This window comes from Drosophila albomicans, chromosome 3 (genome assembly GCF_009650485.2).
Source record: "Drosophila albomicans strain 15112-1751.03 chromosome 3, ASM965048v2, whole genome shotgun sequence".
Lineage (NCBI taxonomy): Eukaryota > Metazoa > Arthropoda > Insecta > Diptera > Drosophilidae > Drosophila > Drosophila albomicans.
The window spans coordinates 26,739,101-26,755,970 of NC_047629.2; the positions used below are offsets into that span (position 1 = coordinate 26,739,101).

Genomic DNA, 16,870 nt, shown 5'->3' on the forward strand with positions numbered 1-16,870 from the left:
CTCAACCGAGTAAAAACAGATTAAAGTCTTATTCAGCTGCGCACTTTAGCGATAGAAAAAAATAACCAATTTAGATTGAAAAACGCGCAAATTAAAGTCATCAAAATAGCATTCAAATTTAATTCGTATATTAATCAATTTTGTATAAATTGCTAAAAACTGAACCCTAATTTTCTTAACTTTTTTTTACTACATTATAATAAAATAAAGGCATTACAATAAGAGCAAATATTTAAATTAAATTCTTAAATAAATCGAAGCAATCAAAATATTAAAAGCTAATTTCTTTTATGGATAATTAGTATTATTTTACTGCAGAATAGAAACTGCGTTCACATTCAAGTCATAAAAATAGTTTTTAATAAATGGCATTCTAAAATTAAACAGTTTTGCAAATATTAAAAGAACTAAATGCCATTTTCTCTATTCATAAATTAGTTCATTTTCTGTGCTGCATTAATAGAAATAAAATTTAATTTTCGTAAGTGGCATTGTATTAACAACAATGAAAACATTAAAATATTCAATTTAAATTATGTGTTTTTTCAATTTGAAAATTAATATAGAAAAGCTATTTATTAGTCATGAAAAATCTTTTTTTTATAATTTATTGGCATATATATATTCAATATTATTTTTATTTTCCCGCTACCTATAAAGTAGAAAGCTATTACAATATCTTTGTGCAGGCATCTCCGACCCTATAAAGTATATATATAATATTAGTAATTAGCGTCAATAGTCGAGAGAATATAGACATGTCCGATTTTCTGTATGATTATGTATTATTCTTTATTATATTACCGGTTTTAAATGCTTTGGCCGATAATCTGGTATATTTTGAACTCTTTGGAATATTTTGAATGCGGTACTATATCAATATACCAAATATACCCTTCGGTATATATTTAGTATTTCTGCTGTAATATTAATTTGGTACAATATATTTTAAAATTAGTACCGCACTGTTTGGCTTCTATTTAAGATGGGTAACAAGTATTTCACAGTCGAGCTCACTCGACTTCTTACTTGATTATTTATGCTAATTTACTAATGTGCATATTAAGCCGTATTTTTCTGACAATATTATTGCAAATAGAGGTTTTTTTGAAATGTGTTTTCATTTCCTGAAATTGAATATTAATATTGTATTTTGTTTATTTTCAATGAGAATATAAAATTAAAGCCATATTTCTCTGACTATTTTTTGATAATACAAACTTTTTGCTTCTAAACTTGTTTAGCTTGCTTTTGTGATTCCAGCGAAGCCTAAAATACACAATTTGAAGGCACTTCACATACTTTAAAACCTCAAAGACCTCCAGAGATTTGTTCGGGAGACAATAAGTCAACGATTACAAATTACCAGCTGCACATCGCTCTGACTCTGACTCTCTCATCTTCTTCTAGTTGCGATGCTGTTTGCCTCTATTGGTGGTCCTGCCAACTAATTAAAAGGCTACAAACGCGCCAGGCTCGCCTGTGTTTGGTGTTTGGTTGACAACAACAATAACAACAACAACAACAACACGAACAGGAGGAAGATGACAACAACGATGGCAAAACCATAGACAAAGACAACAAACAAACGGCGAGGAGGCTGCGCCGCAGTTTGCTGTGATTTAATTAATTTCAATGCATAACGTCAACTGTGAAACCGGAACCAGGGACCGATCTCCCCTCGATCTCCCCTGATTACCCGTTACTCGTTACCCGTTACCAGTTACCCGTTACCCGAGTCCGAGTCCGAGCATGTCCGTGCTCGAGACTGAGCCCAAAAACCGGAGCCGTAGCCGTAGCCGGAGTTGTTGTCGTCGCACAGTCAAACTTGACACCGAAATCCGAATACGAACAGAGCCTTAACTAGGCAGACAGAGAGAGGTAGATAGAGTGAGGGAGCGAGAGAGAGGGGGGAGAGAGGGCAACGGACTGAGAGCGGCAACTGGACTGGAAAATTAAATCGAGTATAATTTTTTTGTTGTGTGACTTTTTGCTTTAAATTTTACGCCATAAACAAAAACATGAAGTCGAGAGTTGACAATAATTGTGAGAGCAAAAGAGAGAGAGAGAGACAAGAATAGAGCTATTCTGGCAGCTGGGACAGTAAAAATTCAAAGCACACAGCTACAGAAGGCATAACAATGCCATCATAAACCTTAAAGTTTTCTCCATTTTGCTGTTTGTTGTAAACATTTTTCCGCAACATTGCGTTCGGACTTTAATTAGCATTTTCACATTTTACCAGGCACAAGAAAATTTACATTTTCCCATTACACATTTGATTTTTTCGTTTTAAGTGAATTTTTTGAAAATTGACAAATTGCTGGTGTGCTGCAATTATTAGTAAATTGAAAAATGCAAAAACGAAATATGAAAATATATAAAGTGCTAAACAATCCTGAAAGCCAAATGCCACAAGTGATGTCGATGTGGACGGACGGATGGACGCTCTAAAATTGTATCTATAGAAATTATGCAGTCAAATTTATCACAGCACAGAATTTAAATGAGTTGAAATCGTTGTCATTGTTTTATTTATACAAAATGTGCACTTTGTTGTTATTGTTGCTGTTGCTGCTCGAATAATGAAAGTTACTCAATTGGAATATTTCAACTTATGTGCTTAACGCACAGATACAAATACACATACAAATACAGATACAGACACTCATGCAGCTGAACAATAAAAGTGAGCATTTGACAATGGTTTTTGCCCCCCTCTCCACGCCAATCAGAGTTGTGTAGCTTTGGCAATGGTTACCCATGGGAATCGCCAATTTATTTGCCACTCATTCGACTCCCCTCATCGTCCTCCCTTTGACGATCCTCTGTGAGGACGTCCTCAGTCCATTAGTCAGCTGGATGTCCTTTGTTGACTTCATTCACTTTTGCGGTACATTTGATTTGTATTTTTGCTTTGCATCTCATTTCTTTTGGCATTGTTTCTCTCTCCCATTTTCAAACCCAAAACGTAGTGCATCCCTTTTGTGTCTGTCTCTGTCTCCGTCTCTCAATGCCAATTGTCATCATTATAATGTCATTCGAGTGAGGCATCAAACAAGAAGAAGAAGTAAAAGGGCAATCTCACATCTGGAATTCGTCCTTGTCCTTGACGCATGTTAGTCGCACGACAAATGCTTTGATTTGATGTGCAATTTAAGGGGCGAAAGCACACATACGACGAGTTTAACCAGCTTAAAGTCTGACCTGACTTCACTACTTCACTTCAGGTTTAATTTGCACATAAGTTGCACACAATGACAATCGAAAGTGTCGCCCAAGAACTCTATTAAAAATCTTTTAGAGCTCGAAAGTATAAAGCAGATGATGAAGTAGACGCAGCAGCAACAGCAGAGGCAGCAGCAGCAGCCACGGTAGCTTCCAAGAAGGACGCAGACAATGGGTCTTGGGTCCCAAAGTTGTCGCCTTGGCTATAAAAACCTTGCGCCGAGGACCAACAACAATGGCAAATGCAGTAGAGCAAGTGGCGAAGATGTGCTGCTGTGGATGAAGATATTTATTTTAGGGATAAAAGGAATTCAGTAGGGCTTAAAAGGGCGGATGAGTGCCACTTCACGAGCAGAGCGCACAAGGAGCAAAGGAGCGACTCTGAGCGACACACGCGACAATGATGAGCACAAGGATGAAGCGAAGCACAAGGTTGAGCTGGAGAATGAGGCAAAGTACAACACACAATGGATCTTAGAGTTGGTCGACGAGGCAAAAGTTGAAGACGAAGACGAAGCTATGCAAAGACAAAGCGCGCGAAAAGCGCACAAGAAAATACCGAAGAGTTGAAAATGACGTTAAAGTAAACAAGATGAAAATTAAAAGCGGGCAACTCGACCAGCCGAAGAAGCGAAGGCAAAGTGGATGCAACAAGCAACAGCAACAGCAAACGAAAGCAAAAAATAACACTCACATTCAGTGTCTGTGCCGGGATTTGATTTAAAAATGGAGTGGTATTTAAATAAAAATCTTGTTGCATATTTACGTCGTGCGGCATGTGGCATGTGGCATGCGGCAGACGACGGACAAGCGAATGTGTGGCAACGCCGGCAGCAATTTGAGTCGCAGCTTAGTTGTCACTGGCAACGAGAGTCGAGGAAGTTGCTTGTCCCTCTAGTTGGCCACTCTCATCATTTTTTTTGCTCCGGTTGCTGCTGCTTTCAGCTTTTGTGTGCACTCGGTGAATAATTTAAAACCGCCAAAAAGAATGCAAATGTGGTTCAGTCCCCACGCTTGTCCCTCGTCAACCCTTTTGCACTCCAGCGAACATTCATTAGATGCTTCCACCTGTTTCAAAGTATGCAGTCGAAATGCCAGCACAAATTTCATATTTATTTTTATTTACGCTTAACATAAGCAGGTCAAAAATAACCAATTAATACGTGTGTGTGACTTAATGAATAACATTATTATTATTATTTAAAGCAGCATTAAAAGAACAAAATATTCTTAGCTCGAAATTCAAAATATTTTAATTGAGAATATACTTAATAAATATTATTTAGAACAGAATTAAAAGCAGAAAATAACTTTTACTTAAAATCCAAAATTCTTGATTTTTGAATTTCCTTTTTTATTTTGAACTTATAACAGCAATTTATACTTTCAGCAGATTAAAAGTAGAATTTAATTTCGGTACTATAGGGATATACCAAATAAAGTATTTGTTTTTTTTTTTTTTTTGATTTTTTCGGTACATTAATTTTGTGTATTTTAGAATAGACACACTGCTTTGCATCCTAATATCAAGCACTCTCGACAGACAAACAAGTAAGAAGTTTGTTCTACAAAAATCCCAGACTGAAACGGGATTAATTTCAACATTTTCTTTTATATATTGAATTTAACTGATTTTTTAAGGGTGCGTCATAAGGCAACTTAAACAATAATGTAAACGGCAATCAAAGATTTTTGATTTGGTTGCAAGTGGCTCGATTAGTTCATGGACTGCATGTAGTACAAATAGTGCCCTACATGTCACAGTGCTGTTAAGCTGTGCTTTGAGCTGTCTTCAATCAAACACGAAGCCGAATAGAAAGCATGCCACTCTCATTTGCCATGACACATTTGAATGCAAATTTATGCAAAACGTGTCAATGTGCTAACAACAAAAAAACAAATAGAAAGCCAACCTCGTCCAGCATGAGACTAAAACTAAAAAAAAAAGGAAAAACCGAGAATGATTCCAATCCCAATCTCGTTCCCAATGCAATGCTGACGAACGTGCAAAGTCAACAAAGCGAAATTTTCTGAGTGTGTTTGGGGTGAAGGAGAAACTGTGCCAGGGCGCGGTTCTTTTGCTGATTGACGGTGCCCGAACGAACGTTCGTCTCTCTAATCCGTTAATAGAAACATTAACGAGGCATTTTTCGAAAATTATTTCGAGCACGCGATAATCGACCAGTCAAACCAGGCAAACTGGGCAAACCAAACGAGGCAAGCAGCCAAGTAAAGTGAACTGAAGTCAGCTGGCCTCTTCAGGCACGTCAGTCAAGTTCAAAGTGCAATCGGCTACTCGTGTACAGTGGCTGTTGTTAGTTTGCGAACTACTGGCGAACAAGAAGAAGAAGAAGAAGAGAGCCCAGAGTCACGTGATGGGCGTCGTGCAAAAATATTCTCATTTCGCTTTAATTTTGTCGATCGTTAACCCTTTTTGCCAACCCGGTTTTGTTTTTTGGGGTGGACTGCCTTCTTCGTCTTTGCCTGGCAATCAGAGCGCGTCAAGTTGTTGCTGGTTCCCCTGTCGGTCCACCAGACCAGCCAGCCAGCCAGCCTGTCTGTTGTCCTGCCTGACTGCCTGCCTTCCTGACTGCCTGCCTGCCTGCCTGTAAAGTTCAAGCAGCCCGAAATAATTGCATTGTAATGCGAAATAGCTACCACCCAGAGCAATATACCCGAGAGTTGTTCCCATCCTCAAGCTTTGCATGCTTGACTCTTGTTATTTTAGCACGTTCGTTTGGCATGGACCTGGTGCAACCACCGCACCACCAACCTATCCAACCACCCAACCATCGTGCACCACCACACGCTCTGTTTATGTGTCGGTAATTTCCAATCTCACTTTGCAATCGTTTTACAACATTTTGCTTTTATTTTATGCCAAAGCGTCGCTGGCAACTTTTTGATAGCCAACTCCTCGCTCAGAGCTCAGGACTCAGGACTCAGGACTCGACTCGACTTTTCCCTCATTCGTATACACACACATATATCTAACGCCTTTCCCCGTTCTTTCACTATATGCCATCCTTTCTTGCTATTTTACTCTTATTGCAGCTTACTATTTATGTGTCTGCTGCAATTATAACGGAAACTAGTTGAGTGCCACAGTGGGAGAAGCCAACAACACCAATTGGGGGAGGAACGCTATACAATGTCATGTCATCCACGTATGTGGGTGTGTGGGTGTGTGTGTGGCGTAAGATCAGGAAAATTGTTTCCGTCTGGCAAAGGTTAAGGTTAAGTTAAAACAAATCTAATTACTCCTGCAGTCTTTGGCATTTTAGCAACAAGAGCTGGATAATAGATAATAGCTCATTATGAATTGTTTTTGATATTTATACGGGTAATTATTTTTATATTTACCACAGAAATATACAACATTTTAATAATAATAATTCCTTTATTCTGATGGCTAAATAAAATATATGTTAACTTGCGTTTAAATAAATGTAAATACTTTTAGTTTTATTCTACAACTTAGAGCTAAAAGTAAGTAATGAAAACAAACAACGCTTTTAGCTCTATTTTCCTTTGTTTTTTTTACCTATTAATTTGAATAAATTGTAAAATCTATATAATAATATAAACAATATACAAAATTGTTGAAAATTTAAATAAGAATATTAAAAATTTTGAAATGCTGATAAGTATTATTAATACATTTTTTCTGTATTTATTATTTTGCTGAAATGTTTTCCATTTTAATATCATTTTACCTTATTTTATGCCTAGAATTAATTTACATGATAGACAATCTGTGACTATGTTACATTGCAAAGTTCTCTGAGTGCCAAAATAATGAAACTTAAAATTATAATTTCAGTACAATCGAAACCAACAGCAAGTGGAGAATACAATTAGATAAATAAAAAAACCACAACAATTATTATTACTATTTCATGTATTTTAAATAACATCTTAAAGAAATAATCTACTTTTAAAAAACAATATAATTGCTTGTTTGGTTCCACTGTGCTAATGCACTGCCCCTGAAGAATGCAACTTATTGCTAATTAGTTTTAAATCGATGACCAGCTACGTGCAGACTTCTCCCAGCAATGAACTTTCTACTCCTAGTGGGGGAAGCATAAGCTTGAGGGAAAACACAACAACTGAGCTCCAACACAGTCCCAACAATTTGTGCAGCAGATCTCTGTGCAAGCAGCTAAAAGGCGCAGATTAAAGAGCAAATTAAAATTGTTCTAGCAAAAGGCTGCAATAACAAATAAATAATCGATTTGAGTGAAAAAGATGAGGATCCCGGACAATTTTATGCGTATTTGGCAACGCGCTAAGTGAACTTTAGTGCAATGTTCGGCTGTGTTTTTTATGTTATGTGTTCTGCAGGACAGAACATTTTTTCGCATTCCTTTATTGCTGGCACTCGGAAGCAGGGGCAGAACTCACACTAAAATGTAATAAAATAAAGTGTTGGGGATTTCGTGCACTTTCCGTTCGTTCAGTTTTGCGTCAAGCGGGGGGATCGGATATCGAGCGGGGAATTCGAATGAGAAGAGAATGGTAATAAGGGGGATGGGGAATAGGGTACCAGGATCAGGGGTTTGGCACTTTGGCCGCGGGCGCGTCAATGGCGTGAAGTATGTATGCAAAAAAGGCAGCTAACAACACAGCAACAACAGCAACAACAACAACAACAACGGGCAACATGCGAAAATCGATGGGAAAAACTTTTGGAAAATCAAGCAATTCGTTAGCTCTTTGCGTGCAACTGAATAGGTTGGGCCTTTGGGCTTGGCAACAAACTGAGGGAGGGGAGGTGGTAGATGGGGGAAGGGTAACTCCACCCGCTGCGGGTTTTATAGATTTGCTTTTATTGTGCGGTATTTATTGTGGTATATGGCCGTCGCTTGACTTTTTCCTCGATTTGCTGTGTGTAGCCCTCCAAAAATCGCAGCAAGTTGTGCGAAGTGGCAATTTCGATGCTTGTTGCTGCTGTGCACTCGTTGCTCTCTCACTCTCTTGTAGTCGCTGCTCGTATTTTGCAGCCCTATATTCGTGGCCACTGGGTTCATAAGCCGATTAAATTGGTTCGCCTTTTTCTGTTTCGGGCCATGTTTTTCGCATTTTTTTTTTTCCTTTTTACGGTTGTAAAACTTGACGTCGTTGCCATTGCCATTTGCTTTGTTGGCTTGGTTATAAAAATTGTTAATTAAGTTAAGTTTGATAGGTTGTTTTATTGCCCCAGCATTAGGTTGGCAATATCCAGCAGCGTATTATGGGCGTGGCAGTAGTTTTGCTTTTCATTTAATGTCGTTTTAAACTAATGGAACTAATAAATGCATCCATACTTCAATTGAAACATTAATTTAAAGCAGAAATTGCATAACTAAATTGTTTGTTCATTTATCAACATTATCCAATTATTTGCCATAAATTAATAACATGCAAAATTGCCAGTTTTTTAATGAGATGATGATTATTTTCAGTTTGCTTATCGATCTTTAGTTTGGATACAAAATTAACAAAACTCTTTCTCTCTTAATGCTTAAATTTTAAACAAATTGCAGCTCATAAAGTATTTTAGATCGTTAACTTTTTATGGGTTTATTTCTCATTGCGCATTTCTGAAGACTTTTCGCGTGAATGCATTTGGAGCGCAGACAAAAGCGCACACAAATATGTATCTCGCATATCATTTACAATTGCATAATCCTGCACCCACATGCCACAAGCCACGTCGTAGTCGTAGTCGCAGAGCCCAAAGCCCCAGGAGCCTAGAAACACGATCGTCCCGACGGAGAGGAAAGTGCTGTTATTGTCCTGGTAATGGCGATGGCATTGCTGATGTTGGTGTTGGTGTTGGTATTGGTGTTGCTAACATCATTAGGGGTAACCCCTTCATCCAAGTTGAGCACTTGGCATTCTGCTGCTGCTGCTCCTTCTGCTGCTGATTCTTCTTCTGCATAAAGTATTCTTGATGCTCGTCGTTGCGTCGTTTTGTTCGTTAGTTCACTAGCTCGTTTTTGCCGCTTTGTGCTCCGTTTTGTTTGCTTGTTTACACTGTGTGTGCTCTCTGCTCTCGCCATTGCTGTTGCTGTTGGTGTTGGGCGCGTTATCCCGTCGCAAATCCTCCATTGGCGCATTGTGTTGCTTATCTTTGTGGCATGGCCATGGTGCTTGCCTCGCTCGCTCGCTTGCTTGCCTCGCTTGCAACTGAAAGTGCTTACATTTGTGTTGTGCAAATGCAGCAGGCGAGAAAGACGTTAGCTCTGTTATTTAAATAAATCGTTGCATACTTTGCGGCTGGATGCGGCCATCAACGCTGTTTGCTTTTTGCATATGAGAGCTGCGAGGGAGACAGCGCTGCCCCTCTTTCCCTCTCTCTCTCTTTGGGAGACTGGGGACGACTTTAAATCTCATTTGAATTATTATGGCAAAATGCACGACAGTCGCGATGTCGTTGCATTCTGCTGCATACTTTATGGCGTTTTAAGTGCTGCAAATGCTAAAAGTGTGTTTGCAGCCTGCAGCCTGTCTACTCTCTCGCCACTCGACTGTCGACTGTCGCTTGTCAAGCGTTATTATTATTTTTTAGCTCGCCTCCTCCTCTCTCACACTCGAAATCTCCATTTTAGTATTTCTTGCATAATATTTGCCATTTGTTTGTCGCGTTGTCTTTCTTGTTGTGTTTTTTACTGCCAAGCTGTTTGCTCATGACCCAGATTTTCAAATATTGCATGCAATTAAACATATATTTACTACACACAGAGCAGGCAAAGATAAATGCTGTCAACTGACAAATTCATATTCACAAGAGAGCGAGCATGAACTTTTTAAGTTACTTCTTAATTGCATTTCTTAGGAATATAAATAAGGGTTGTGCCGTATATTCGTTTTTTTATTGCTATTTTAACTATATAACAAGCTCTTACAGTTCAGAAATTTCTCTTCTTATTTTATTCTTTGCATTTGCAAATGTATTAATGCAGGGTATTTATAACTTATGCTACTCGAAAGTAGGGCAACATGTCAAGTAATGTGCTAAATTTAAATGACTCTAGAATGTTGACTGCTAAGAAATAAATTTATCTAAAAGCCAGCAAGTCGATTGTCAAGCTATAAAAGCGCGTCATTCCACATATAAGTTATATTACGTATACGCCGCTTTGTCATGTTTTTTCTGCAATTTAGTTTAAAGAGAATCTAGCATTTAATAATTCCGTTATTCACATTTAAAATTCGAAATTTGGAATTTAAATTAAGAGAAATTTATTACTTTGGTATAAAAGCACTTCATTCTACTTAAAAGTTATATTAGTTATAAGCAGTGTGATGAATTTAAAGTTTGAAATTGAGTTTAAAGAATGTTTAGCATTAAATAATTTAAGTGCTGAGACTTAAAATTAGAAATTAGTTTAATAGACCTATTGCACTAAATATTTTACTTTTCCATACTTAAATATTGAGATTCATAAAACAAACAAGAAAGCTACCTATTTTAAATCAAAGCAAAACAATGAGTATAAAAATTTAATACAAATATAATTTATCATATTTATAACTATATATTAAATACCAAATGGAATTTACAGTTGTTTGTTTTGCTTGTTGAGAACCGAATAGAAATATTTCATGCTTTAATTGATACTATTCCGCTCAATAAAAATAATCATTATTTGTTTATGCATCTTTTACAGTTTAAGTCTCTTAGTAAGTTGATAATTTTCAGTATACTTAGGAGGTCCAAAAAAAGACTATTTAACAGCTTGCAGCAGTTGCAAACGTAAATCAAATGCCACATCTTGCAGTGGCAAGTGGCGCTGCTTCCTTTACTCGCTCTCTCTCTGTATTTGCTCATGGTGCGTTTATTTTATTTTCCATTTTTAACAATTTGAAAACTGTGGGTGGATGCTCAGGCAGCGATGCAACACACACACACATGCCTGTTGCAAGAGTTGGCTGCAACAGGAGCAGTAAGAGCAACAGCAACAGTGGCAGCCAGTATTTTGATTTATTATTTTGATTTCTGTTCCTTTAGTACCTGCCAGGATGCAGCCATTTCTCTCTCCCACTCACGCTCTCGTTTGGTTGGCACTTCAGCCACACTGCATCATTATCCTGGTGCTCTTCATGTCGCCTTCTTTATTTTTATTCACACGGTTTTCTGGTTTTATTGCTCCAATTATTTCATGTTGTACTCGCCGTATACGACACTTCAGTAGATTTCACATTTCTCATCCGCAACCTCGATTTCCTTTTTTCCCTCTCTTTTTATTTATTTTTTGTTTTCAACTTGCTTTTAAATTTATCGCGTCGTGTTCGTTGAGTTTTCTCCCATTTTTGTTGGCCAATTGTGCGAAAATATTGTGAGCAAATTGTTGACAGATTTTGAAGTTGAGTTTTCTACTTTTTTTTATTTGTTGTCAAGTTGATAACTTTGATTTCCAACAGTCGAGAGTCGAGCAACAACAACGAGCAGCTGCCAATTAAGAACACAGGCATTTTGCCACTCAGCATTTGTATGGCAAAGCAAACCGTATCTCGACACAACAGTTTCATAGATGGCACAATCCAAACGCTTAACTGCACATAAAATATACAAAAACTAACTTAGTTACCGCACATCGTGGGGCATAACTCATGAGAATCCGCATACAAAAATACCCTTGTATGCTCTGCCTTCCCCAGAGCAGCTGACTGCACAAAGACAACAGTCCAGCCGTGATAATAAAAACAACAGCAACAACGGCAACTGCAAAACCAATTCTAACGAGCGTCACTGAGGTGACTGCCAGAGAATTGCCCCAGTCTCCTGTTGCCGGTTTCCGGTCCCCTAACCCCGACTGGGGGATGGGGCTTTTACCTCGCCTCGCACTCCCCGCGGTCGAGTAGTAACCCATTTTTTAGATATGACTAAACTAAAATATTGCCATAATACTTGCACTAGCATTTGCAACAGCTCGAATGCTCTTGCTCTTGGAGGGTATTATGAATATGGATAATAAATTGGGGTAGTAGAAAACCGGAAGGTATGCAAACTTATATGAATTTAATATTGTAGTGCAAGAATATATATTGAGAATATATATATTTTCAAACTTAAATGAATGTAATATTGGCTTCTACATATATGAGTATCTACTGCAACTATTATTGCAACTATCTTAATATACATAATTAGTCAATAGAGATCCTTTTAATATAAATTAATCGATACAAATAACGGGAGCTTTCAAATTTTAGAATTTATTATTCATATTTAACAGCCATTTATGACTCTATAGTTAATATACATAAATGTTACTATTTATTTTAATTTGAATTATATTAAAATTAATCAACTCTTCTTTCTTCTACGTTGACGTTCTACATTTTGATCATAAATTTATTAGCTGATTAATGGAAAACGAAATAATATACAAATAATAATCTTGTTTCTCGCATGTTGAGAGCATTTTCAATTCGTTGAGTTGCCAAAAGCGATGACAATTTTTTTTCATGTAGAGCTCTCTTCTAATGGCAACTGCTGAGTGGATGCAACAAAGCGTGTGCAGATGCAAAGGGCAAGAGGAGAGGTAGAACATGAAGAAAGGGATACACGGCAGGTCCTCGAGCAGCAAACAGCAGCAGGTGAAGAGCAGAGGAAGCGCACATCGAAGGTGGAGCAACTGTGGTGGGCCATGTATAAATTCATAAAGAGAGCATGCGACGGTGACTGCGGCAACATGTTGTAATTGCGTATTTTATAGATACACACACAAACACACACACGTTCATACATAGTCTTTAAGGGGGAGAGGGGGAGGAGGAGGAGAGTGTCGCTAGGTGTTGTATCTGGCGTTGTCGCTAGCTGGTTTGGCTTTTGTTTGGCGCCCGGAAATGGCAACCGGTGTGCAGCGAAATATGTATGTATGGCAATAACGGCGACGACCAGAATACGCATACGCCATGTTGCGCCATTTGAAGTTGTTGGCGTATACGTAATTTTTATTTTACACACACACTCACACACTCATACACAACCAAAAAGACTCTGAACTGAAAAATGCATTCAAATAACAAAAACAAAACGCGAAAAAATGGCACACAGCGCACAGAAATTTTAATTGCTCAAAAGCGACCCCAAGAGATGAAGTTGGGTTAAAGGGAGCCATAGGGGGAAGGCGGAGTCAACTAAATTTGCTTCCGTTATGAGAGCGCAATCCAGCTGTCCGGCGTCCCATTTATGACTTTTAATTCAATCAAAGTAAATTAAATCAAATAAAATATTTCACTATGTACTCTCGCTCTCTCTCTCTCTCTCTCTGTCTCTCATTGCATATTTGAGCTGAGATTTCAATTCTGCTTTGACAGTTTCGCCTTTTGAATTGGAAAACACGTAATGGGTTTAGATGGATTCTGCAAATATGATGAAAAGCAAAGAGCACTTCAGCAACACACAGATTGCAGTACTACAAAATGCAGACTATTGAAATTTAAGGATACGCGACTGATCCTTTATAGAATTGAAATGATGAACGCTTTGACTAAAGATAAAGATTTCCAGCGTTGCATCTCGTTTATGTCCATTCACTAAATCGTTTGGCAAACGTCCTTGTTCAGTCTCCCGCCATTCCGAATGTCCTTGTTGGCACATTAAACACACACACACACTTCTTTACATTCAACTTGTTTTTGTGTTCCTTTTTTTTTGAACCATATTTATATGATCGTGTGTGGGTGTGCGTGTGCGTGAATTTGTGTGTGTGAAAAGCGAAAGGCTGCTTCACAAAAAAATAAAATTCATAAAAAGCCGCGCGCAAATGCGCACTTTTCTTTGGTGTCCTTTCCATGTCCTTTCAGTGCGTGTGTGCATTATCAGCCATGCGTAAAAATCAGGACATGCGCGTGAGAGGAAAACCTTTTGTTCACTTTTATTTTGCATGCTCTGAACTAATGGTGATTATCTCCCTCCTCTGTGTATTATGTTGTGTTCTCTATGTGTGTTGTTTGTGGGCCGAAAAAAAGAATATATAAGAGAAAACTCGCTGCTGCTTTTCTATCAAAGGATAATCATCGCTGCCTCGTTGCCAGTTGCTGTTATGCGAAAGTGAATCGCACATTTTGTGCGACGTCATTTAAGTGTGAATGTTGCGATAAGCTACAACCACAAAAATTTAAACAAATATAGAACGACTCCCATAGAAAAGTATGCAGTTGCCACAACACATAATAGATTCAAGTAACATTAACTCTTTATACCATTTCAAAGGGCTGCACCGAAAGAAAAAACGTGCTAAAATCTAGAATATGATGTCAAAATTGAACCAAGATGGTTTCCTTTTCAATCACGATCAAAACTCTACAAAAATTCTAAATTGCCCAATCTTGAAGTCCAAGATTTTTAATGTTGTTGTTCGATCGTGAAATCTTGAAATAAGATTTTAAGCTTTATCAAGATTTGTAAAGACTTCTTAAAATTTTTTCTTTATAAATCTTGATTTAAGATTTTTTCGATCTTTGTATCTTGAAATCAGAATTTTAGCTTCAAAAAATCTTAAATCTTTTTAATCTAGATTTTCTCTCTGTGTAAAACGATGTAAATTTAGTGAAGAGAATTTGCTGATTGGTAGAATGTCCGAATATGTTTTGTGTCCTTGTAACTTTGTAGTTCACAGCGTAAATTTAACTTTCTTTAAATTATAATTTTAATAGTGAAATACTAAATCCTTATCATTTATATTTATTCTAAATTTTGGCTGCGAAATAAATGTCAAATATATTTTATGAAACAATTACTATGAATAAACATGCCAACAACTTGGACTTTGAAGAATGTGCGTTTCTGTTCCATGTTTGTTTTGCTTTACATAGCCAAAAAGTGTGAGCAGCGAATGCAAGGAAAAGAGCTGAAGGATCGTTTCCATTTAGGCCACATTCTAAGCAACTATCTACGCTTGGAGGCGGCAACAACCGAAGCGAATCTGTCAGCGGGTGATCAAAAGGCTAGTCAAATAATGTGGCTGCAAATATTCTAAATGAATGGATTAAATTAAATGTGCAAATGACGAAATTTCATCCAAGAGAAATGTGATAAATTTGAAATTTGCAATGCAGCTTCTTAAGTCACATATGGTTAACACATTTGCCTTAAAGCTGTTGCAAGATTATGGCCAGCAGCTGACAGAAACAAAAGCTGTGTGGCAGAGTATTTGTTGTTGTTCTTGTCGTTGTAGTTGTTGTCCTTATAATTGTTGTTGTTGTAGTTGAACGCCACAGGCCAATATGGCGGCAGTTCATATGAGCACATAAATTACGCCAACGCCAACGCCAATGACAATGATGACAATGAAAGGCGATGCTCCAGTGTCAGTTAGTGTGTGTTCATGTCTATTTGTGCGTGTGTGTGTGTGTGTGTAAATGGCAGCTGGACAGTTGCTTTGCTTTATGCTGTCCAGTGCATTTGTGTCTGCCATTGTCCAGCCTGCGTTGTCTGAAATTTCAGTTAAATCGATTTTAATGGCAGCTCATGCAGCAGATTCTAATATTTCAATAAATAGTCTGTTAATTGCAGACTACAAAACCACCATCTTTGCATTTAGTTTTTTTTAATAATAGAGTGATTACCAACAAAATTTGAGTTTCAGTTTAGACAAATGTGAAAAACTATGAGTAATGTGGATATAAAAAAATACAGATACGAACAATGCTGAGACCTTGTTGTTCTTGAGTTCTCATAGATGTTCGACTCCATGTAAATGATAACCGACGACACCGTCTCTGCTGAGTGTGACTTTCGCTTACGTTTGCAACTCTTGTGCAATTCGTCGGAGTAAGAAAATGGAAAGGGCATGCAGTTCACAAGTATCGAGTCTTCAACGTCCATTGCATAGTTGCGGCCATCGCAATAGAATTTACCATCTTCGAATACGAGATTATAGCAATTTGATAGTGGACCCTCGTAGAAGACAATTAGGAGCATCGATGAGGCAAAGAAATCGGCTCTCTGCCAGATGGCGTAGGGCGCATCGATAGCCGGTATGCGATCCTTGAACTGTAGCCGAAGGTCTCGATTATAGAATCCGTGGCACACAAACTCCAGAATGTGGCCGTCGATGAAGGTGCAATTTTTGGACGCGTTTGACTGCATCACCAGGGGTGAGAGAATGAGCAGAAACCAGCAAGCAATCAGATGGATATTGTTACGTCCTCCTCCTGTTAAATGGGGGCTCACTAGCATGGCCTATAGTCTTGCAGCAAATGATTCCGAGATCATTTTAAGTCAATTTCTTCACCAGAGACACTAAAATCTATGTGTAAAATTGTTTTACGAAATATCAACACAAACATACAAAAAACACAAATATAAGATTATTTCTCTTTTTTTCCCCCGTTGACAAACGTTTAAAAACTTGGCCAATTCATTTCTTGTCTCTTGTCAAATGCACTTTAATACAATCCGAAAATACAATTTGCAAAACTGTTTTGAAGAAATATTAATATAAAAGTTAACTGGTATTTAGTACTCTTGAAAGCTGAAGTAATTCTATTCTTTATTAATCTCAAAAACTAAATAACTATAGGGTAAGTAATATTTCGCTCTAATTTTATAATTGTATCGTTTATATCTTAAATATAACTCAACTTATCTAAAGTAAATAAAGAAAACATTTGGTATATTTTGATCTGTATGGTACATTTC

At 37.6% G+C, this 16,870-nt stretch overlaps 1 protein-coding gene across 1 annotated transcript; it reads right to left on the minus strand.

Annotated features, from left to right (window-relative positions):
• Window positions 1–15,765: 15,765 nt before the first annotated feature.
• LOC117567880 (uncharacterized) lies at window positions 15,766–16,542 on the minus strand. The gene has a single exon (XM_034248149.2). It carries the CDS (start codon window positions 16,406–16,408, stop codon window positions 15,812–15,814), a length of 597 nt encoding a protein of 198 aa, XP_034104040.1. The 5' UTR covers window positions 16,409–16,542; the 3' UTR covers window positions 15,766–15,811.
• Between the last annotated feature and the right edge of the window lie 328 nt (window positions 16,543–16,870).

What these genes read in the sequence shown, in the direction of transcription:
- LOC117567880 (XM_034248149.2), bottom strand. Translation starts at nt 16,408, where the DNA reads ATGCTAGTGAGCCCCCATTTAACAGGAGGAGGACGTAACAATATCCAT.